The sequence below is a fragment of the Pungitius pungitius genome, chromosome 12, assembly GCF_949316345.1.
Source record: "Pungitius pungitius chromosome 12, fPunPun2.1, whole genome shotgun sequence".
NCBI classification, from domain to species: domain Eukaryota; kingdom Metazoa; phylum Chordata; class Actinopteri; order Perciformes; family Gasterosteidae; genus Pungitius; species Pungitius pungitius.
Window position 1 is genome coordinate 9,003,160 of NC_084911.1, and position 24,796 is coordinate 9,027,955.

The 24,796-nt window shown below is 46.1% G+C and overlaps 1 protein-coding gene across 1 annotated transcript; it reads right to left on the reverse strand.

Moving 5' to 3' along the window:
* Nucleotides 1-11,006: 11,006 nt before the first annotated feature.
* mosmoa (modulator of smoothened a) lies at nt 11,007-24,762 on the reverse strand. Its single transcript, XM_037476000.2, has 3 exons — nt 23,643-24,762; nt 18,194-18,406; nt 11,007-13,932 (listed from the first exon to the last, which is right to left on the reverse strand). The coding sequence occupies exons 1-3, from the start codon at nt 23,746-23,748 to the stop codon at nt 13,748-13,750; spliced, it is 504 nt and encodes a 167-aa protein (XP_037331897.1). The 5' UTR covers nt 23,749-24,762; the 3' UTR covers nt 11,007-13,747.
* Nucleotides 24,763-24,796: the final 34 nt, after the last annotated feature.

A 24,796-nucleotide genomic window follows, 5' to 3' on the forward strand; every position in this document is an offset into this window, starting at 1 on the left:
CAGACTTACATCTCCTGCGGTTCCCTTCCAGTGGTCTTCTGAAGCAGATCGAGCTTTTGCCTTGTTGAAGGACCGCTTCACCTCTGCGCCAATTCTGGTACAACCAAACCCTTCTCTACAATTTGTGGTGGAGGTTGACGCGTCTGACAGTGGGGTGGGAGCGGTCCTCTCCCAACGCTCCGGACCTGGACAAAAGTTGCACCCATGTGCATTTTTTTCTCGACGCCTGTCTCCTGCAGAGATCAACTATGATGTCGGTAACCGGGAACTTCTAGCTGTAAAGTTGGCTCTGGAAGAGTGGAGACATTGGCTGGAGGGATCAGAGATCCCTTTCATTGTGTGGACGGACCACAAGAATCTGGCCTACATCCAGTCAGCCAAACGTCTTAACCCCCGCCAGGCCCGGTGGGCATTATTTTTCGGACGTTTCAATTTCTCCATCACGTTCCGCCCAGGATCAAGGAACATCAAGCCGGATGCCCTGTCCCGCCAGTTCGCGGTAGAGGAGTCCTTGAGGGGATCAGATACTATCCTGCCCGCATCGTTGGTGGTGGGAGCTCTGACCTGGGAGGTGGAGGCAGCAGTTCGGGAGGCGCAGGACGTGAACCCAGACCCCGGCACAGGACCGGCAAATCGGCTGTTTGTTCCGGAGTCAGTCCGCTCTCAAGTCCTGCAGTGGGGACATGCCTCTCGGTTCGCGTGTCATCCAGGGATTAGTCGTACGTTGGCTCTCCTCAGACGACACTTCTGGTGGCCTGCCATGGAGGGGGACACTAGGGGATATGTCCTCGCCTGCCCGGTTTGTGCCCGGGCCAAAGCTTCTCACCGACCACCGATGGGGCTGCTCCGCCCCTTACCCACGCCTGGTCGACCTTGGTCCCACATAGGGGTCGACTTTGTCACTGGTCTACCTCTTTCGGATGGGATGACAACAATACTGACCATTGTGGACCGGTTCTCCAAAGCAGCCCATTTCATTGGCCTCCCTAAGCTCCCGTCAGCCCATGAGACGGCTACCCTATTAACAAATCATGTCTTCCGCCTTCATGGTATCCCATTGGACATTGTCTCCGACCGTGGCCCTCAGTTCATCTCGCGAGTTTGGAAGTCATTCTGCCACGCCCTGGGAGCTACGGTCAGCCTGTCATCTGGTTTCCACCCTCAGACTGAGAGGGCTAATCAGGACTTGGAGGCTGCCATACGCTGTGTGGCCGCTTCAAACCCAACTTCCTGGAGTACTCACCTGAGTTGGATAGAGTATGCACACAACTCTCTACCTTCTGCTGCCACTGGAGCATCACCATTTGAGGGATCATTGGGTTATCAACCCCCACTATTCCCAGCCCAGGAGGAGGACTTGGCTGTTCCATCGGTGCAACATCATCTTCGACGCTGTCGCAAGATTTGGAGGGACACCCAGGCAGCGCTGTTGAGGACAGCTGAGAGGAACAAAAGGATTGCTGATCGACACCGAACCCAGGCACCCAATTATACACCAGGCCAGAGGGTGTGGCTGTCGGCTAAGGACATTCCTTTGAAGACCGACTCTAGAAAATTAGCACCACGCTTCATCGGCCCATACGTAATTAAGAGGGTCATTAACCCCTCCACAGTCAGACTCATCATCCCAAAGTCCCTCAGAGTTCACCCTACCTTTCATGTCTCCCAGCTAAAACCAGTTGTTACCAGTCCTCTGTCCCCTCCGGCCACTCCCCCTCCTCCCGCCCGGGTCATTGACGACCATCCTGCTTATACAGTCAGACGACTACTAGATGTTCGACGGCGAGGCCGGGGTTTTCAATATCTCGTGGACTGGGAGGGTTACGGCCCAGAGGAGAGGTCTTGGGAGCCTCGTTCACGCATTCTGGATGCTGACCTTGTCCGGGACTTTCACAAGGCCCACCCGGACAAGCCGAAGAAATCGCCTGGAGGCTTCCGTTGAGAGGGGGGTACTGTCATGCTGTCAACTGTCAGCCCAGCAGCCCCTCTTGTTTTTGTCCCTATTAACCTTGTTTTCCAGGCCAGTCAACGGGAGAGAGCCACTCCCCCGTGCTCTGTTGCAGAGGGTGTGGCTGAAACAGCTGACGGGGATTTGCAATCTAGGATGGCCCTACATAAGCCTGGGTCCTCCTGCCATTCGCCGCCAGATCGTTCCGTCATTCGAGCGAGTACCGGGACCCCGACTCGCCTGCTGACTGGCCTTATTCAGAGGACACCCCGCTCCTGACTAGAGCTGTTCTCTGCACTCTTTGTTTTTGTCTATAGAATAAATCTATTTTTTGCTCCCGAAGACCTCCCTGTGACTCCTCTGTGCTGCACTTGGGTCCACGCCCTTCACTACAACGTCACATATTCAAAGGTGCTGTTGTTCATTCTCATCCAAATGTCAGAGTGAAAAAGATATTGAGTTTAATTGTCGCTAATTGTCGTTTGTTTGTCGCTGTTTGCTACTTACTCACATCATATCCGAAAACAACCATTCCTAACTTCTCTATCCTCTCTTAAAAATAAAAGATCATTAATGAAAATCTCTCTATAACTAACATGACATGACAACGGGCCAGGCAGACATCAGCGGTCTCTTCCTGAGCACAGTGTGAGGCCAGAAATAGACTCTTCATGTTTTATTTAGCAGACAGACTACCAAACCCCAGCTGACAGATAAAAGCACTGAATTGAATTAACGAGGGGGGAAAAGAATCTTGAACGAATTTCGAGGGAACCTGCAATAAATAAAGCCTGAATTACAGGGGGGTTTTTTTGCGTTTTGAGTTTTTTAAAACAGAAGGTCCATGATGTGTTGATTTAATTTGATCCCACATTACATTTCCCCTCTTTTGGGTTAAGTGGCCACTCTAGCAGTGCTCTCTGTTTTTATGTTCATCCTCCCCATAAATATAATGTACATTACATTTAGTTACAATTTTACTATCAACTCCAGTTCGGAAGCACTAACAGTGGAAACACACTCACATGCACTTAAAGGCAAGCACCATCCAAACAAGGCATAAAGAACACCAACAAAGTAGAAATCACTTCCTTTTAACATTTTTGTCTCAACTATAAGTGCACCTTAAAGTATAAACTTGATTATTGTGTAATAGACTTGGTCAATATTGAGCTCCTTAATCTCCTTATTCTTATAAACTTGCTTTGATCTTGACAGACGCCTCTCTCCTCCAAACTAACCCCAGAAAACAGGATGAGCTCAGTCGAGGGGGATCAAGAGATAAATCTCAGGGTTTGTGAAATTAAAAGCAAACACTATCAGGAAGCAGTGGGCTAGAACATAATATCGTTTTTCTCAGATTTTTTTTGCTTGAAATCTTTTTATTTTTTGATAATAATTGGACTATATTAAGATAAAGCAGTCTTATAATCTAATCTAATCCGCCCTAACCCTCTGCTGCATTTGCTATTTCCCTGCGACAAAGGGATTTAGTCACTCTCTCATTAAACGCTAAACCCATGAATCGTCGTCTGCAGGGAGCCATCACCTCGCCTGACCCCACCCGTCTGGCCTGCTGCTGCTGCTGCTGCAGCGCGGAGGGGATGGAGAGCGGGGAAGACCCTCCCTCGTCCTCCCTCGTTTTTTACTTGTCTGGTCCACCATCAATATCGACTGGACATCAGTAAGGAATCAGGAATCAGGAAACGTTTATTGCCATTATATTTTAGACGTACATGGAAATTGTCTTGGCGGTTGGTGCATGACGGAAGACAGTACAATAATGACAACGTAGTGCAGCAATAAGATAAAAATAAAATAAAATAATAATAAAATATATGCTATGGGTTAGTACGCTAAAGCTATGGGTTAGTTAGTAAGAAGAGATAAAGATAAAATGACTGGAGGTGCAGTTGTTGTGCCTTTGGGAAATAATAGGCCTACTGCTGGAGAGAATAAGTACAATTTAGACTTGTTTTTGTCGTTCCTGGTTCATCGACTTCAGTGTTTATTGAATCTAGAGCAACAGAAACACCGTAATCACAGTGAGAATCCTACATACAGGTCTGAGCGATGGACAACAGGGGGCACCAAACAACTATATTTAAAACACTGCAGATTAGTTGGAGGTCAAGGGGGGTTTTGTTCTCTCTTATTCAATCCCAGGTAGCTGATCTAGAATCAGTGTAGCATGATGAGTGAAAATGTGACGTTTGATCAGTCTCCATCTTCAGTCCTCCTGTAGAACACAGGTTTTTCATATGCTGATTCCGGAGGTTTCCAAACCAAACAGAGAGATGAGAGGTCATGATCTCCTGGGCTTCTATGTTCTCTCATAAATCAGAGAAACAAAGGCTGATGATGACTTATTTAATCATACTACAGATTCTTAAAAACTTTCATTAGCATGTAAGTGAATTGGCAAAAGAAATAACTGAAAAATAGAGAAAAGATAATAACGACAGAAAAAATGTGCTTTAGAGAAAATAGTCAATTGCAAAATGTTAAATTTTACAAAATACCATTAAACATAACACATAAGTGATCTAATCTTCAGTTAGCTGTTAAAAAGATATATACCGCATCATTTTGTAATCAAGTTAAGTGCTGTTAAGTTACAAATAGAGTTATTACCCAACATCCTTGATCTTAATATCCTTCAGTGAACATTATTTCAAAATAGATTTGATGTTGGCAGGTATATTTTCTTTGTTGAAATTAGTATTTTAAGTGGATTAGTTATCTCATTTCATGGTAATTTTAAGAAGCGAGAGCTCTGAGGTCACACGCAGCTTGAACGGCTGATGCACTGCGAGGGTTTTAAGCTAAATCAATTAGTTTAACTTTGTGTATAACATCCCCCCCTAACTCCTTGTGTGATAAAGTGGGACACAGAGAGAAAGGAAGCTGCACACTGAGAAGAGGATGAGAGGAAAGGCATTGGATGAATATTTATGGTCTGAGTGACTGAAAGCCATGCAAAAAGAGCTGAACTGCAATGTGCAGCATATTCTCCATTTTCCAATTCAGCAGGTTAGCAACATTTACTGATTATCACCCCAAGCACGGCTGACACTGATAGGAAGGACATTAGTTGTGCTAAAAGTGACGAAGGTAAAGAAATATAACAAATGTAAATGTGTTACACATCCAACAGTAATAAAAAAACACAAATATAAAATCATGTATGATATGATAAAAACAATTACTGTGCTCTTTAACCGTTTACACGGACACACCCATACTCAAGCACAGCACTAAAGATGCACAAGATAAGATGAGTGAAAAAGGTGGTAGATGAACAGGTGCGTTGATTTGCAGTGAAAACGTCAGCAGCGGCTCCTTTTATTCCAAAAGAGGAAGTAACTGAGGGGTAGCCTGATTCATTGGTGCAATATTACTGATTCACTGACAAAGGTTAATTAAATGCGTTAAAATAGAAAGAGCTTTGGTGTTCTGGTTTCTTACTGACCCATGAAATGTAATGAGTATAAAGAGCATATGTGCTTAGTACACTGCAGAAATGAGACAGGAGAAGAGACTAGACAGAAGAGACAGTGTTCCTCGGTGACCTTCAGTCAACCCAAAACACTGCAGAGGAAATTACCGTCATTCTTCAGCCAAAGTCCTTACCGGGGGTGGGGGTGGGGGGGGGGAGCCGGCCAGAAACCACACTCAAAATACTGATACTCTGATAGCATTCTCAGTACGCAACAAGAACACTGATGCATTAAAATGAGACAACTTCAGTTAATATTTTACAAGTTGTATCTAAGTTGAAGTCTGAAATTGCCTCAAAAGCTCCAAATCAACACAATCAATACGGTACATCTGGCCACAGCTCCTACGGAGCCCCCATATGAGGTGATTCTTCGACATCGAGTAGATTATTATTTGGTCAGTTTACCTTTATTAATCCCCAGCTTTAGCATTCCTAACAAATCAGTGCTCAGTGGACTTTGCTAAGTTCAGCCTAACTCGAGGAGAGAACTATTTAAAAAGTGACAGCTCATAAATCCCCAGAGGACCAAATTGGAAGGGGGGGACAAAGATGATGGTGGCGGCTCTGCTGCTTCAAGGGCAACAAGGAGCTCCTCCATTGCAAAGTCTTTAGTTCATCATCCTTCCGTCTGCCGGCGGGATGCGTTGGTCAGAATACTTTGCTCCCTTAAAACTGAATAAATGTTTTTGCAAAAAGAAAAAGAGAATATAAATATATATATGATTGTAGCAGAATCGGACAGTCTGCCTTTACTCTCGTTAGGTTCGGAGGCTTACGAGCAATCGATATTTGGCGGTTTACCGTTCCATCGCTGCAGGCCCAAAGTGAAGGACAGGAGAGGGGAGAGAGGGCAGAACACTTGTTACATTATCTCTGCATTCATCCGATGCTGAGAACAAGAATGTGGAATAATTAACAAGTGACAAAAGAACGAACGTGTGCCCGTGTATCATAATTGCAGAGGGAGACAAGGAGAGGACAGAGAGATAACAGTGGCCTCTTTTATTATCGCCGTCCTCCAGTCGCCGTCCTCCAGTCGCCCCCCCCCCCCCCCCCCCTGACCGAGGCCGTCAGTGTGGCTCAGCTCTGATCCGCCTCCACTCCTATCCAACGCTCACACATACAGGGGAACACGACGACGGTCTGAGATGCTGCGTTCCTTTTCACTGTGACATATATTCACATCCCTTCGCTGCCAAGACACGACCACGGGAAGCAGGGTGATATGTGGAAGTTCTGCGAGTTATTTCCAGCTTTTTAAGTCTTCAGGGCTTCAGCTACAGGCTTCTGTCTCCGGGCCCAAAAGAGGTTAGACTCCTCCTGTTAAGTTTATTTACATCTACCTAGACAACACAAAAAAACAATGAACACACGGATGTTACTTTGTTGGAACTGAACTGACAGGCAGTGTTTGCAAAGCTCAGCATCTTGAAATGCAGCACGACAGGAGACGTCTTTTCTCTCCTCATTGATCCCTCCCCTCGCGTTGCGCCCTGTTCCTCGCCATTGGCACAGGCTGTACTCACCCGTGCCCACTCGTTCCCTTAATGACTCATCTAAAACAACACGAGAGGCAGATCAAAAATGGACATTATTACCCCTTGTGAACATAAGCGGTGGGGCCCAGCGGAAACAAACACGGGTCAGCCCGCTTTGGCCTGTGGGCCGTGAGACCGCGGAGGCTTCAGCCTCGCCTCCATCTCCTCCATCTCCTGCTGCAACATACCGAACACATCCACGTCCCCGGGGAGCTGCGGGCCGCAGTGACCGTGTTTCACACGAGGTCGTCTCGTGAATGATGGGCACTTTCACCGGGGCGAAGCGATTTGGAGGGGATCTAATATCAGCAGTGTAATCTGGGGCATGATGACTGACAGGGCTGATTTGTGTGATTGGACTCAAGTGGGTAAACTGCTTTAGGGGAAGTAAGAAGAGGAGGATTTATGGGTCACCTTCGACCAGATCGAATGTTTGGAGAGCAAACTCTCTGACACACACACACACACACGCGCGCGCTTTTAATTCTTGAGAAATATGTGTATATTTTGCTCCATCGGTCAGCTCCGTGACTTTGGGACATTATTTTGTGGCATTGTGGCAATGAATGAAAAATACACAGGACATAAGACACACGATGGCGTTTTGAAAAGCATCTGACGCTTGTCCCTTGTTGCTGCCGTTACTGAGGTCACAGACAAAATGTGTAATATATGTCTTAACCATGTTCATTTATTTAGTATTAAAATGCAGCATCGTATTTTACCATATACCATATAATATACAGGGGCATTATTTTTCATGTTTTCTTGGAACAGCCAATAACCACATAACAGTTTGACAGATTCAGCGTGATAGATGGAGGAAGAACAACTGTCATTTTTTAAGTAACCCGTCGATCGACATGAGATACGTTCACAAACTGACTTTATGTACTTTGACATTGCACTTATTCATCATCTAGGAAACATAAATAACTGATCATTTTCCACAGAATTTTCTGCAGGACATTTCCTCCCCAGACGCTTTACTCAAATAGAAAATAATGGTTTCCAAACAGTATTTCATGAATTAGAAAATGTGTAAATATAGACGTCCACTCGCTGGGCCATGATATCTCCGTCTGTCCTGTTGCTGTGTGTGTGTGTGTGTGTGTGTGTGTGTGTGTGTGTGTGTGTGTGTGTGTGTGTGTGTGTGTGTGCGTGCGTGCGTGCGTGCATTCTGCTGCCTCGTTTCCTACACTTGGGTACAAGTTTTTTCAACTGGGTAGTAAATCAGCAAACTTTACAGCCTGTCGATAACTTGGTCTGTTTGCACTTTGATTCTGGACGAGCTACTTCACAAAGAGTACTGGTGGTATTGAGACAGGCGATCAATGTGGTAACGTTTAGAGAAGAAAAAAAGAAAAAACAAATCAACGAAGGGAAAGGCGCTGAAAACTGGGTGATAATTATCCTTGGGTTTAATAACACAAAAGAGCCTTTTCCCACTTCATGTGGTTCGATCAGATGTAATTTTCAAATATATTTGTATTTGTGAAGCTTTGAAACAAAAATGAAAACAAGGCAATGAAACACTGTCATGGATTATCAAAGATTTGGGGTTAAAGAGACGTCATTTCTGTCATTATTTCATTTCAGAAAATGACTGAATATTAATGCAAGTGTTTGAAGATTTGAAGAATTAAAAAAACATTTTACATAGGAAATAACAGAACCAGCTCATACTTAACCAAAATTAAGATGTTTAGTTTCAATTGTAATCCAATTTGATTAAAACAACTCAAAGTATGACCACGCACACACTCACTGATAGCACAGCTCACACTGCAATAGAAGAGACAGGATTCATTTCAATCCCCTCAAAGGAGCTTGCAGTCTCCTTTTTTCCTGCCTGCAGCGTCTGTGTGACGGATGCTGACGAGCCGCAGACAGATGTCCGTCTGGGAGGAAGCATCGGTGCGAGCTCTGCTGGGCGTCCATCGCCCACCTGCTGACCGCTCAATAGCGAAGGCAGCTGAAGTTGACATATTCTTTCCAGCAGATGTGCAGAGTAAATGTGTCGGTAAAAGCCGGGGGATAAAACAGAGAGCGTCTGAAATGATGTATTAAAATCACATCAGTCTGCTGAGATGGGAAACTGTTTTTTAGGTCTCAGTTGAACGTGCGTGGGGATGTACGTCGGCGTGATTATGTGACGTCACGACCAGTTTGGAGCCTTCGGGGTCCAGTATGTAACACGTCACTCGAGTGTTATCTGATAACTTGAATGTGAGTGTTTTCGTAGATTAAACCCAAATTACCACTGCAAGCAATCTTATTTTTTTTCTACATATGAAAACACATGTGGGCGGCATTTTTATTAGAAGAAGCTCAAGTCCGGAGCCTCGTAAATTGGTCTAGGACACTGACAGTCGTTCCTGGCCACAGATGGATAGATAGATTGATAGATTAATGGATACATAGATGGATTGATTGATTGACAGATAGACGGATGGACTGATTACATCGGCAGAAAGCTGCAGCGGCCTCTCATGAGAACAGATGGCGGCCATATTTCCATCTAAGTGCATTTGGCAGCGTGTTGACACAATAATCTATTCTAGCAGGCCGGATTTCACACTGTAAACCGTGACCACACAACCTTCATGAAAGGAGCTCCATGTGCACCACTTTCTATATTTCGAATGTAGGAATATGTGCTGGTGTAACATTGTGCGCATGCACAAAGCCAGTATTTGTCTCGTGAGTGAGTCATACGCAGCGGCTCTTCTTCTAGGGATCACCAGATGGCAGACTCTCGTTAAGTGACAGATATTTCCACTTGATTAGAAAGGGAACATTGCTTGATGATGTCTCATTAAACAAATTGGCCTCCCGGCAGTTGCACAGATCATAAAACTGTGTTGTAATAATTCTTCATCATGCACATTTGCTCAAAGGGCGCCAATTAAACTCAATTGAGGTCAACTCATTTGTCCAGTTACAAGTGAATTGCTGCAACACTCAATTCAATAAATTATCAGAACAAGCATATTGTGGTTGAGGTCGGTATTGCTAATCACCTCCATGCGGAGCACATAGCCCGATCTTTCATATAACTGACTATTTTGGACCATCTCACCTCCATCTGGTCCTGCAGAGAACTGTTCTGGGATCTGTCAGTTTTCATAATTTCTCCAATAACTCCCTATTAAACATCTGCCGCCCCTCCGGTGAGGGGGGCGGGGAGGGGTGGGGGACCAAATCAAGTGTAGCAGTCTCATCAGTGTGGCCTCCTTTGTACGGTGACTTGTCCCCCCCCCCCACAGTGCATCACGTGCAGGGTGATACTAGACGCACACACAGTGATGGGGGAGGAAATACAAAATGGATGCGGGAGACGTTTGGATGAAACCAAACAAAGAAAATACAGGTGAAGCTTCAAGTAGAAGTAATATTAGATGCAGCATGCAGTCTGCTTAGGCCGGGTGTTCTGTTGTGATGACTAGCGATGGGTAGCCTACCTGCCAGCTGTTTTGTATTGAAGGTTTTAACTTAATACAAACCTACAAATTCTGAACCGAACCGGTAAACTTTCACAGAAGCAATATTTCAAGAAAAATTGGACGATTAAGGAAAAATGACATAAGGGAGCTTTGTGTGACTAATGATTATTCACGGACGCCTTTTTCCTGTAGAAGTGGTCGAGTCCCGCAGGTTTAATTTAAGGAATTGTTCCTGCATTTTTGCAAATAACCTCTCATCTCCAAAATGTCCAGCTCCTCCTGTAGGAGAAACGGTCCTTTTGAAGGTTGACTTGCCATCAAGAGTGATGGCAGAAGCCACAAAACCATTTCCTCCAAATAATTTAAGGCAATTTGGAAAGGTCGTCATAAAAGTCCTCTGAAAACGTTGACGGCCTTCAAAGTCAAAGACGCTTTGAGGCAAAGGGTGAAACCTCCGATGTGCTCAGAACAAGTGCGTTCTTAACTGTCTGAGGAAACTAATTTGGAAAATGTTAATTGTGCAACTCCAAAGACTCAACGTGATTGCCTTAAATACGACCACTTGGCCCAAACGCTATTATTCTAAAAATAGATTTCAAGGACACTAAACCGCTTTAAACAGATGCACTCAGGAAACAATCATAGCCCTTCCACTGATGCATCCTGGGTAGCTGCCCTTGAAGCGTTTGTGTTTTCTCGGATTTAATGAATTAAGGAGACGGACGTTTGAGTCACAGGCTTCTAAAGTAGCATTTGGATTTAGAGGTCAATAGTCTGCATATCATCTCATCTACTCATTAGATTCAAGCTTCAATCATAAAGACTCAAGTCACACACACACACATATTTTTTTCTATTTTTATTCAGTGATAAATAATTTCCTATAATCATAGGCTTTATGTGAAGACATCCGATCAAGGCAAGAGACAAATTAGAGGGCACACGTTGCCAACATTAGAAAATAATAGCAGAAACAAAAACGATGAGGTAAGAAGTTCTCTTTTTTATACATTTGTGGTGCTTCTATTTCTGTTACCTATACTGCTGAATGCACAGTGCTTCCTAATACAGCCTGCCTTTTGTGTGTGTGTGCGTCTGTACATTATTAAACAAAAACAGGTCATGGCACAATACTGAGCCAACACAGGGAGAGCACTGCAGAGCGTTGAGTCAGCGTTATCCATCGGACCTAGAGGAAGAAAAGCGGAGCAGGAAAAAAAAAAAAAAAAAAAAAACACAACTTAAGATTTGGCAACAGAGCTTTGCCATTGATCCGACACACACACGCACGCACGCACACGCGCGCACACACACACACACACGATCACCGTTAAGATCAACTGCAGAATTAACTCGTTCTAGCAATGAAAGGGATTTTCTGATAGTATTTGGAATAATTGTGAAAATGAAAAATGAGGTGAATGTGTACAGAATTTTGCGCTTTTTGTAGACTTTAAGAACCACCACGGATGTTTGTCAGTAAACATCCATAATTCTGCTTAATCTCTAAAAAAAATACAATTAAAAAACGTAAAAAGGTGTCCATGTTTTAGGTTCTTCAGTATCAATAAAATCCAGTAATGGTTTTCTGTATCTCTGGGGATTTTACAAAAAAAAAAAGAAAATCAAATCTTGACATGACTATCGGTGCCAATTTTTCACACGTTGGATTAATTGGGAAAAAAAAGAGAGAAAAAACTAGGCTCTGGCGGTGTTACAAAGCATAACCCACTGTCTCCATGGCAATATCATACGCCCTGTTTACACCTTTAAAGCCTTGAATTATGCGACTTGAAGTTTCAAAGCTTAGCATGAGCCCTAGACCAGAAATAACCTTAATAACTATCTTGATGGCGCAGACTGAATACGAGTCACGTGCTACTTTGGAGGGTCACCCTGATCTGCACTTTAATGCAGTGTGTTTTCAAAGTTAAAACCTTGAAAGGAAAATAATTGCTAGTTGCAACCCCACTATGTGAATCTACGCGGTGAAGACGGACGGTGTGGTGGCTTTAAGTGTGTGTGTGTGTGTTCATCATTAACAAGCGCAGCACACTGAGGCTCAGCCCCGTGCACGGACCTGACCTGCAGTCCCTCCGCTGCCACTGTTGCACTAAAACAAAGACCAAAATAAAAGGAAAGGCAGGGAAAAAGCGCCTGCCTCGTTTCAACATTAAAAAGGAGAATACCACCCATTTTCAGTTTCCATTCATAAAATCTCAATACTGTCTGCTAGAATCGCTGCTACGGATCTATCTCGACCCCTCAGAAATGTTAACACCTTTCAAAAAGCCACTGGGTTTGTGGCTGCACATAGCAGGAATATCACCACAAATAAAGTGTATTTATGTTCGGATGATTGTTAATAGATTCACAGTCTCCTAGTTTCTTGGCAAAAGATGTGTATCAGCGTTATGCGTCTAGCTTAGCAAAATAATCCTCCCGAGAACTCCGTTGCGGTCCATAGAAAGGACATATATGCGCGGCCTTACATTGAGTGGCATTCTCCTTCATGGTACCCAACCTCCTGTTCTGCTGCCTGTTGCTTAGCTGCAGCCGGACGGACACCAAGAGGCGGCCACACCTGCAACCTTCCTCTCGTCCTCGGCGCCACGTGAGCGGGCCCGATGACAGCTGTGCTCATAGCTGCTCACACCCAAGCCACACAGCTGGGGGGAGGGGGGGGGGGGGGAGGGGGGGGGAGACTGCGCAAAGTGACCAGCCAGAGGAAATCCTTCTCTAAAAGCCGAGCTGGCAGAAAAACAACCAGGTACTCTCGCTTCAGTGAAAGAGGCAGCGAGGGATAGGAAGGGAACCAAACAAATAAAAGAACACAAAATCTACAACAACAAAAAGAAGTAGAACAAAACACACACGACTGAAATTGCTGATAGAAGCCAAAAATAGCAACAAGAGCAGTGGCGACGGCGCCGATGGGTGCTGAGGGCGGTGCGGCCGGGTGCCAGCTCTGAAGAGACGTCCTCAAGCAATGTGCGCCGGGCAGTTGCCATGACAGCAGCACGTTAAAGCACCCGTTTCCGAAAAACAACAGAGTCGGCCATATATGGAATACGACGCTGGAAGGTTCACCTCCGTCCTCCTTGCAGTCCACGTCTCTCTTTAAGTGTTTAGTTCATTTATTTTTATCACACAAGATCAAAGACTCCTCCCGTTTCAGGCTTCCCAGCCTGCAGTTTGTTGATTTTGATTTTCAGCCATTGTTGTGTGTTTTTTCTTTTGTTGTTGTTGTTGTTGAAAGTCCTCAAACTTGGGCCCTTTCGCGTCGGCCCGGAGGCGGGCGGGGGTCGGGCCCTCAGCCCGGGAGGCAGACTTTGCCCGCGAACAGAAGTCCCACTATGGTGAAGAAGATGGAGAGCACGAAGAGGACGTAGGAGGAGCCCACCACCGTGTTGTTGGGCAGCTTGTACGGCTGGCCTCCCACCTCGTTGATATAGAAGCCTATGGGGAAGATGAGCGCCGCCATGCAGAACAGGATCACTGGAAGGAAGGAGCGCAGGAGGGAAACGTTAACACATTTTATGTGAAGTACCTCACGATTGTGTACAGACAACCACTGTACTCGACAGCGTGTGAGACACACAAGATGCATTTGAGGGCTTAAACTTAATAAATGTACACTTGAGGTGTTGAATAAAAAAGCGTAATGGAGGGATTCAAAAAGTTGGCCCTCCGTCATCACTGTCACCTTGAATCAACCAACAAGGTGCAGAAAGTAGAGGTCAAACTCGACGTGAGCGAGAAGCGGAGGCTGCTCCAATTCAATTAAAATCTTTCAGTCCCAACAGCACCTTGCAGATGGCCTTTGCACCAGGCCGACTCCCAGAATGCACCGCGGTCAGAGCAACGCTGCCGCACGTGTTTTAGGGAGGTGAGACTCAGTCAAACACCCTGTCACACAAAATGTTTTCTGTTAAATGTCAATTATGTAATTAATGTTTCAAAGATTACACGTCATAGATTATAAATCATTTTTGACAGGTTCGCTTCAACAGAAAATCAAGAAACACATGAGTGCCAGCACGTATTTGTTTTTCCTGCCAGACTGCAGGGATGACTGACTCGTTGCTCATTTCACAACGATGTCTAGAAGGATCGAGGATAACGTGGAGTTCATAATCACCACGGCCCGATCGTGGGGAAAAAACAAATCTTTTCCACCGATAACGTTATCAGCGCTTCAGCTGGGGCTTTCTGGAGATGGCTTGTACGGACTTTAGCAGTTTATGGCAATTGCAATTTGTCTTGGGTGATTTGAATTAAGGACTGTACATCTTTATTTCCTCATGAACCAATAGAAGAACGAAATGAGCAGATGTATTGAGTCACAGAGGCCAGCCTCGACACGATGTCGTGAGATCTAGAGACTTACGACTGAATAAGTGTGAGAATGACGAGCTTCTACAATGTGTCCCACTGAGTTGATGCATAAGCATTTGAAATGCAGCCAGCACTGCTGTTTACTTGATATGAGATAACAACAACACAATGTATTGTATGTATTGTTTACACAACACACACAATTCAAAGAGGAAAAAGTAACAAATGACAGAAACTTCCTTGTAGATGTTGTGTTTGCCCTGTTGAGTTATTTACACGTTACAATCATTAACTTCTGATATTTCTGATACCTGAAGGCAGCATTTCACCACAGGCAAATGAGTTGGTAAATCTTTAAAAAAATATTTTTTCTTTGGATAGTTAAGTTAAGCTTTTGGCTTGTGGCTTTAGGCAATTTTTGTGGGTATCATAATCAAATATCCTTGAACTCATTCCAGATTTACATTTTTTCCAAACCCCAAACGAATGCAGCTTTGGATTCAAAATGTTTCTCCATGAACAATGAATAAGCTCTTTATAAAAACAGCCTCGGGCTCTTCTACACTGATTAAAATGTATCAACATGCTACATGTCTACAGGTGCAAGTTGATGATCAGATTTCACGCTTTGTTAACTGCCACATCCAATCCGGCAAGTCAGTAAAGTCCTGAAACAGACTTTCCGGCCTTTCAGACTTAAACAGAGAGCGAGGAGAAGCCAGGCTGATGCTGATGTTGTTGTAGTAGTTTCTTCTCACTAGATGTTACACAAGAGCTGTTGTTTACTGGAAGAACGTTGTTCTCATCAGTCACGTTTTTACAAATCTGCTGTGCATCCAGGTTTGATGCAGCACGCAGCGTTAAATGTTAAAAGACACGAATGTGAAAACACACATCAGTGTCTGGTGCAGAATGTGTGGAAAAGTTCAATGTGCTTTAAATAACTCGGTAATGTTGCACTCAGAGCACAGTGGGACATTTTTTAAACTATTCTAGCATTCAGCAGAATTACTCAAATAACATGACGCCTTATGACCGCTCTAAAGTGTCTGAACTCTTCGGGTCCCTCGTCCGTCCGTGTGGAATCCGTTTCAATCCGTGACCATGAAGCCATTTGTAGCTTTCACCCTTTTCAATTCAAGGAATTAGTCGAGGCGTTCTGAGCGGTGTCACAGGTCGCCCCGATGTTGTGGTTTGGTAAAGCTAAGCAGGTCTGGAATTCGTTATCTAGAATTTGGTATTTTTTTGCCTATTCGAAATAAATGCCTGACAAAGTTAAGTTTAAATTACAATGATACAAATGAAACAAATACAACTACTGCTATCAATCCCAACAAAATATTTCCAACAGAAACAAGAGACACTCTTGGGTGCCAAATTTGGAATTTCTCAGAATGTATTTAATAAAATTGCCCACTCTGATATTTTATCTGAATGTGCCATTCATGAAGCAACTTTTGGTTTTGTACAGATGTAATTTATGGTAAAAGTCAGTAAAATAAAACCTCTGACTTACATTGAGCCGATCAAATTCCTGTTGTGTTGACTAACCGGTCAAACACCTTTCTGCCAACAGCGATGTTTGTGCGCTTCCGGCCGTCATTTTGCCCGCTTATTGCCCCGCTGATGTGTTTACCCAGGAGTGTGGTGTGACGGAAAGGGACGCGTGGTGAGCTAAGCCAAAGTGGAGCCAGAAATGTGCAGCTCAGCATCATTCCTTCAAGCTTCAGCGGAGAGTTAATTGAAGTGCAGCTCGCGGTCCGCCGCTCCTCTTAAGTGCCCCCTGAGCTGATGACACGCGGCGCCCTGCTCCCCCCTCTGCAGGAGAACGTACCCTCTCAGCTGGTGTAGTTACGGCTGCGTGGCACAGAAATGACCCGGAAACATTAGTCCATCGATTGAAGACATCCACAGGCTGCATCTTCTCGGTTAGGAAGATTTGCTCTGGCTGTTAATGCAGCGTACGACTGCTATTTATCGTCCCACTCGGAACTTGTACACCTGGGGGAAACACTGCTGGGGTGTGTGTGTGTGTGTGTGTCTGTGTGACACAGAGGTGGCTCTGTGCTGGTACAAAGCGGTCCATTCAGTTGCACCACAGACGGACCTCTTCTCCACCTTCACCTGGTTGACCCAAACACCCCCCCCCCCCCCCCCTCTCCCCTCCTCCGCCCCCTCCACCGCTTTCAAACAACCAGCTTCACTTTCCTCTGCGTCTACTGCGCGTCCATTTCGGTCTTTGCATTGGGTCTAGACCTGTGCAAACATGCTTATTCTCTCAACTCACCTTCTTCAGTAGAGTCTCTTTTTTTTAATTTTCCACTGCTCCTCACTAACCCCGCCCCCCCTTCCCCTGTACACCCACTGCCACTCCAGGCCTAGGGGAAACACTGATCATGCTTCAATCCCCTTAGAAACCATAACAATATACCCATTGTCTAACATGGCCAACATAAGCTTAACAAGGAGACAACCGTGACAATCGCTAACTGTTTCCATAGCAACCGCCTCACTCCCTTCAATGTGATGGGCAAACAATGACTTCACGCCATCCCATTCAGTTCGTGGCACAGTTTTGTGCTGACCGGACGGATGGACCGGTGGTGGAGAAAGCAGTGATTCATCGGGCAGTGATCGGGGAGTGTTTTTTAAAACCTAATTAGGAATCTGCAATTAGCCTGGAGGCGCAAAACCAAAAGAAAGTCAGAGAAAAAACAACTTGCAATGCGTTTTTGGAGGAATCTGCGAAACAAAAAAAGCCATTGTCCTAAAAAAATGCCCCCGGCTTTCAACAATAATGCAGAGCATTGTGACTGCTCCATCTGTACCAGTGTGCTTGAGGGGGGGTCTGCTCCCTGATGTAACCGACCAATCCTGCTCTTCCCGCCCACACAGCCTTATGAAAGCAGCACAGATCTGCTGCACGAGGTTGTTGTTGTTTAGTGAAGTGAATCTTTCATAGAAAAACACTTGAGGAACGCTGTGGCACACACGTAACAAGCGGGGGGGGGGGGGGGGGGGTCGCATTAATCAGCTTCAGGGAGCAAGAGGAGCCGCTAAGCATGCAGGTGCAAACGCAACCAACAGAACACACCAACAAACGAATTCTCCCTGTCACCCTCGGAAAAAAACAAAAGAAAAGGTCCCGTTTAAAGTTCTGGAAGGTTCCGACGTCACACATATCAGTGCATAACTGGACTGATATTTCACATCCATTGAACCTCATGGCTTTCTTGACCTAAAGAGACTACATAAACATGAACAAACGTTCTCAAGGTTATGTCATGAAAGCCACAGCGAGACAGAGGAACGGGAGAAAGCTCTGGGGGAAGGAAATGTGCTGACGGCCAGTCTGTGGAAAAAAAAAAGAAAGAAAAAGCAAAACCAGCTCATTCAGAGCGAAAACGTCTGGTTCACTTACTGCCGGTGAAGGCGATCCAGCGAGCGTATTTGGTGGCTTCTCTGCGCCAGTGCGACGCCACGAGTAGTCCACAGGTGACAGTGAGGGAGATGATGCCCATGATGATGAAGAAAAGTGTGGTGACCCACTCTGGGGGCAGCCGAGGTGGAATGCAGGTCCGGTCTCGTCCGTGGATGGTCTGACACTGCCGGACCAGTCCGACCGTGAGGGCACCTGCAGAGAGAAGTGGAGCGTTGAGGAGCTAGTCGTTGGCCGGCGGGCACAACAACAACAACGACGTATAAACACCTCATTAACACAAGGAAAGCAGCTTCGTCTACTCTGTTATCTAAGTCCAGATGTCAGGACATGAGCACACGCGCTTCTTACGCGTGGGCCGACCTTTGAGCAGGCAATGTTTCATAGACCGGCCTACATGTCTCAGGATAACACTCTATGTCTAAAAGAAGACGACAAAAAAAAAACAAGAGAAAAACAGCGATAGGAAAAAGATAGACTAGCACACAGAAATAAAAATCTGCAGATGTCAAAGCGAACGAGGAAAAAGCGGAGGAGGAGAAACGAGAGAGATGCTCTTTCGGTTTGTCGCCAATGGGTTGCTGGCGAGGAGCTGCTTCTTCCACGCTGGTGGGCCCAATCATGCCGGCGGGCGCCAATATTTCTTTTTGCACCCTCACACTCTGGAAGAGAAAGTGAGGATTAAATCAGACCTGCCAATTACTGAATCCATCCCACGCAGGTGCGGGGGGAAAAAAAAGACACGTTCGTAAGAAGCTGGTACCATCACACAGATTCGCAGCAGACTCTTGCTGCTTTTTTTTTTTTTTCGGTAACCCCCGAAATAATTTTCACCCCATTGTGCGTCTCTCTTCTTTGCCAGGAGGTACGGGGGCTTGTGCTGATCACACGCCTTGGCAAGAGAAAGGCAGGCTATAAGCGACGGGCTGTGGGGATGAAACTTAAGGGGGGGGGGGGGGGGGGGGCTTTAGTACACGTAAGTGATGTTTACAGGGCTTTTTTGGGTGGCAGATGGGCCGCCCTACACCCCGGGCTCACGCACAACTTGACACTGCGTTCGGTGGGGACAACAGCATGAAAAGTGCAGCACTCAACTCGCTTTCAATGAAGCCACGAGGTCGCTACAAACAGGCAAAAAAAAGGTTAAAGCTGGCTCAAACTGCAGTAACACAATGCATCGGCATATTCATCAGACAAATCTAACTCATGAAATAATGGCTTCTTCACACCAGAGATGGTGATCGTTGGCAGAACAAACAAGGCGGCTTATGCTAAGTTGCGATGCTGCGCAAACAATTAGAATTGTAACATATTGCGAATCCTAATTTTACTTAGTAATATCATGGCTCTTTACCTCCACCTTTTGACCAGGCTATTTTACAGTCTGTGTGTGTGTGTGTGCGTGGGTGTGTCCTTGGTAGCGTGCACATAGTGCACAAAACGGGGAGGCCATAGATGGATAAACACCACAGCACTCCAAGAGGTTACCAAGTCCACCGGGAACCTTTAAATAAACGTTGACCATCTCTGCAAAGCTGCTAAACATGTACGCATGTGGCTAAGCTAATTCTGTACTGAGGCCTTAGTGGCACAATGTCGTCTCGGAGTAATATGTGGACTTTATAAAAAATAAAAAAATCCATTTCACTGACAAGGCTATTCTTTGTAAAGATGAACAGCGGCACAGCGGATGGGTGAACGCAAGCATGAAACAAGCATGCAGGGTGCAAACGAACATGGTCACGCATGTTTCTGGCTCAATCTGGCACCCGCCGCTCCACTGTGATGCTGCTTAGAGCCACGTTGAGTCTGCAACATTTGAATACAAGCAGTATAGCAAAGCGTGTGACAAGAATGCTCTATTTGCCCCGGGGAGAAGGGGGGTGGTGGGGGGGGGGGGATCAGCAGGCGGTCCAGGGGAAATCCTGCCCCCTTTGTAACACCCGGTGAGAGTTATGCTTCCACAGTCCCAACCCACAGGAACAATTCGGAGTTCAAAAGAAACGCCGCGGGGCTCTGCAGCCGTTAAAAGGAGGCGATACAAGCAAACTGCGGAATGGAGGGCTTCACATCCACTGTTAGGGGAATGAAAACCCCGTCGTAAACACACGCGGTAATGGTCATTATTCACCGACAAGGAAAAACTAAGTGTTCTCAGTCATGAACCACTTCTACGGCAAGTCAAACTCCCGCAGAGCTCAACACAAAAAAAGAGTGAGGTAAAGCGTGTGAAGGGGGGAAAAAAGAGGAACTGTGCGACGGCCTCTTCAAAAGCGGAGGCCTTGAAGTCAGCGCAGAGCAACCTCGAGCAGAGCGAGTAAGTCGGGGGGGGGAGTGGCGGGGGTGGGTGGGGGGGGGGGGGGGGCTGGCACTGGGAAAGGGGAAACATTAAGAAAAGGTTGCGGCTAATGGCACGCGGTTTATGAGCCGCCGGCCTCCTGCTGCTTCACAGGCCCTCTCTGAAAGGCCTACCCCATAAAAAGAGGCCGGCTCGTTGTGGTGCTCGGCCGCAGGTAAACACATCGACAAGCAGGCGCGTACATGGGAGGCAGAGCTCGCTGACGCCTCTCCGGGAATCCAACAGCAGCACTGTGTTTGTGACGCGTAGCCACGAAGCAGACTCGTTGATGAGCGGGGGGGGGGGGGGGGGGGAGGGTTGATAATAAAATCACCAAGACACACTATTCATTTATGGCTGATAACAGTCATTTAAATTAAATGGGAGGGAAGGGTTCTCTTTAGTGCACGAACGAATCTGTTTTGGTTCGAACACAATGGGCCAATTCTCTATTTTCACCACAGCTTTGTTCTCATGACGATGAAAATACTCACCAAATGAGAGGAAATGAGATCCGTGTCTGTTCATCTTCAGCATAGTGAAGCTGTCATTAGTGGAGTGTGTGTGTGTGTGTGTGTGTGTGTGTGTGTGTGTGTGTGTGTGTGTGTGTCAGTGTTGGGGGGGGGGGGCTCAGGAGGGATGAGTCAAACAGGCCTCTGAACTGTGGTGGGTGGCGTACAGGCTGCTGCTGCCGGAGGCTTTCACAGCGCCCACTTGCATTGCAGGGCCACTGGAAAACAGCCAATGTGTACGCCCCCCCCCCCTCCCCCAACTCTGTGAGTAGAGTCTAATCGAGTCTACAACCACCAACACCTTTGTAAATGCAAAATAAATTAAGTAGACAGGGGTTGGGGTGCTTCCACCGCAGCCGGCAATAACTTCTCTCCAACATGTCCAAGTTACGTCGTCATGTTTACATGTGAAGTTGTGAACCAGTTGCCGCGGTGGGTTTTCTCTTTCCCGTCTCGGCATCCGTGCACCTAGACAATGTTGACTGGGCCGGGTTTCTGCTGCTCTGCAACAACGGCACGTTGGGTTTCTTGTGCTTCGATAAGGAACATCTAAAAAATCACACAATTTAATATTAGCCAACGACTTTTTGTCTACATAAGCGGTGGCTGCCAATGGAATCTTAAGTGTTCTACGGCCACTACTGTTTTGTTTACTTGCTTTTGAACAAACCTGCCGTGTCAGCTTTTATCGATGAGCGTTTCGCCGCGCTCTGATTACAAAGACAACACGACAAAGTCCAACAAGGGCGCCGAGCCCCTCCCGACAAGACAACAACACAGCTGGGGAAGTAGAGGTCAGCTGATGGAGAGAACACACTGTCACCGGGGGCTCCAGCTTATACACAATTTACACATATTTAATGTACTGCGTGTAAGGGCGTGGACTAAAGCGCGCAGACAGCTCCTGATGAATAGTTCAACTCATAAATAACTTTACTTGATTACAAAAACTGCCAGAAATGATGTTCACCCATCCCTTATAAGCGAATCACACAACAGAGCCCCAAGCAGAAACCCCTAGATTATTATGTAATGTGCATAAAAGAAAACAAGAAATGTGAAATAAGTGAGCTACGTGTTGGTATTCATCACGTCAGGTTACTTTATGTAAAGTGATTTGAATCACCTCTTTGCTGAAACGTTCTGTGTAAATATACTTGCCTCACAACTACGCGACAATCATAAATTCAGTGTCTTTCTACAAAAAAGAATCCAAAATAATATTCACTAATAATATTAGAAAAGGGGGAACTGTGGCAAAATAGTACGTTGCTCAAGTGTCTCGTAAAACCCACACACACACACACACACACAGGTAATGAGATATTACCCACAAATCTTAGCTGTTGCACACCATCTTTAGACAGGAACTCTCCGATACAATCAGATCTAGATGGTTGACTTCACCTCATTTGCATCCTATTATTGTTGTTTTTGTTACAGATGGCTTATTGTGCAGCCGTGTGTGTGTGTGTGTGTGTGTGTGTGTGTGTGTGTGTGTGTGTGTGGATGACAGACCCTCCCTGACCCAGTTACTAAGCTGTCATCCTGCCGAGGGAACAAAGAGCAGCAGCTGTCTATCAATAGCTCAAATGTGTTTTCAGCACCGGCACAAGTGAAGCGAGGACTAACAGCACGTGCTTCTGTCCAAAATCAGCAGGGGACGCCACAAATGAGCACCTGCCTTGCCTCCTCAAGTGTAGGTCACTTCAAATGTCGGGTCACCAGAGAAACACGGGATGACTGGTGTTGGTAACGAGATAAGCAGATAATTGATTCGACAGTCAATATTAAAAAGGCTGCATCTGATGCTTAAGCTGTTGATTTTATTTCCCCTATACATTAACTATTCCTCTAAATTTCTTTGGAGCACATTGTGGAACCCTGAAAATTGCCTTATTTTGTTTCACCTGGAACCTGGAATACCACATAAAAACATAGAAAAAGCATCAAATACTCTCACCGTAGCAGCTACCAGACGGTCAGTGTTAATAAGAGAAAAAGTCCTTAATCGATCAATCACTGAAACACATTTCCTGATACTGGATTATTTCAAATTTGAGCAAGAGGTCCAACATTGTCTGGTTTCAGCTTGACATCGAGCTGATTTTTATTTTTTAATACCGATGCAAATGGAATCGTTGTTTTGTTTATGCTATAGAATACATTATCTTTAAATCCAGGACATGCATGGTCCATTTACCCTATTTTATTAAAAATTTTGATTAACCTAAGATGCAATTAATCATCAAGACTCAACCAAACTATGACGAGCTGCCCTCAGAGCAACACGTCCGCGATGATGATCATTGATCAGGTACGAAATATAAAATGAGTGGTCTTGCATTTCAAGAAGCCACATCAATAAGAACAGAACCGCTGGGGAGGACAAAAGATGCTGCTGCAGATGAAACCCTCCACAGAATGGAGAACATCTTTGTAGTGGAGCTAATCTGATGTGCCAGTATCCCCTGCAGGGCGTGTGCGTGAAATTAAATATACAGAGCCATAGATATGGCATGGACGCATCACTCAAAAACAAACAGTAGTTCACAGCGGCTGTGGTGCCTGCTTAATTTACCTGCCGATTCGCCCGTGTTGATCCAGTCTGGGTTTGCAATGCTGGCTATCGCAAAGATATCTGCAGCCAGAAACAGGCACCCTGAAATGATCGTCAGTTTATCCATATCGCCGGCTGAGGAAGCGGTGACCGACGTGGGAAAGTGTCGTTGTCCAAAAGGGACCCCCCGAGCGTGGAAAGACGCAGGGGTGTGAGTGAGTGTGTGTGTGTGTGGGGGGGGGGGGGGGGGGCGGGGAGGGGGGCTGCTATCAGTCTAACCTCGCCCCCTTCAACAGGAACAGCCCGCTGTTGTGGTTCTGCTGGGCATCCTGCAGCAACGTTAGCTCCTTTTACCTCAAGCAAGTGCGAGCATCCAGCAACCAAAAAAAAAAAAAAAACGTAAAATAAAATACGACAAATACGACGCGCACGAGCGTCACATCTCAAACGCCTTCGCTCCGGTCCAGGAAGGAGGAATCGATAGCTCGCTCAGCACCGGGGCCCTGAACCCCGCTGGTGTCGCCCTTCGGATCCGTTTAGCAGCGGCAGCAGCATCGGGCACAGACGCGGCTAGCGGGCAGCTAGCTAAGCTCAGCTCCCGGAGTCGGGCGCTCGCGGCGCCGAGCTGCGGCCCAGCGGCTGCGCTAGCATTTCCCGCAGCAACGTCACGCACACGGAGGTCGGAGAGGAAGCCGAGCGGGTTCCCTCTTCGCTGTTCCTGGATGAAACGTCTCGCGTTAGCCGTCCGGGGAGCGAGAACCCATCACCCGCTCTTGCTTACTGGAGCCCGTTCTCCTTCTCCGCTGGAATAGCATCTGGTACTTTAGGTCCGTTAGCTTCGCATCGTCCCCCTCTTCTTATTTTTCTTCGGACCCCGGAGGGGGGGGGAGAAAGGTGGGGGTTAAGACTACGTATTTAAATCCCACAGAGACGTCCCGGTGTAGACGGTGAAGCGGTAACGTTATTGTTTTGCTTCCCACCAGTGTGACCACCGTTAGCTCAGCCTCCCTTTCTGCCCAAATGACATCAGGCGAACACCCCGACGCACAGCGTTGAGGGGAGGAGAGGGGAGGGGGTTTGCTCTCCTCTCGCGATACTACGCAAAATACCGGGGTTCATGTTGTCCTGACTCGTGTTAAATTGGGACTGTATTTAGCAAGGTAATGAAACCACTG

Coding starts and splice junctions, on each gene's coding strand:
- mosmoa (XM_037476000.2), bottom strand. CDS start 23,748: ATGGATAAACTGACGATCATTTCAGGGTGCCTGTTTCTGGCTGCAGAT. Junction 18,407..23,642: donor CAACACGGGCGAATCGGCAG/GTAAATTAAGCA, acceptor TTCTCTCTGCAG/GTGCCCTCACGGTCGGACTG. Junction 13,933..18,193: donor CTGGATCGCCTTCACCGGCA/GTAAGTGAACCA, acceptor CCTTCCTTCCAG/TGATCCTGTTCTGCATGGCG.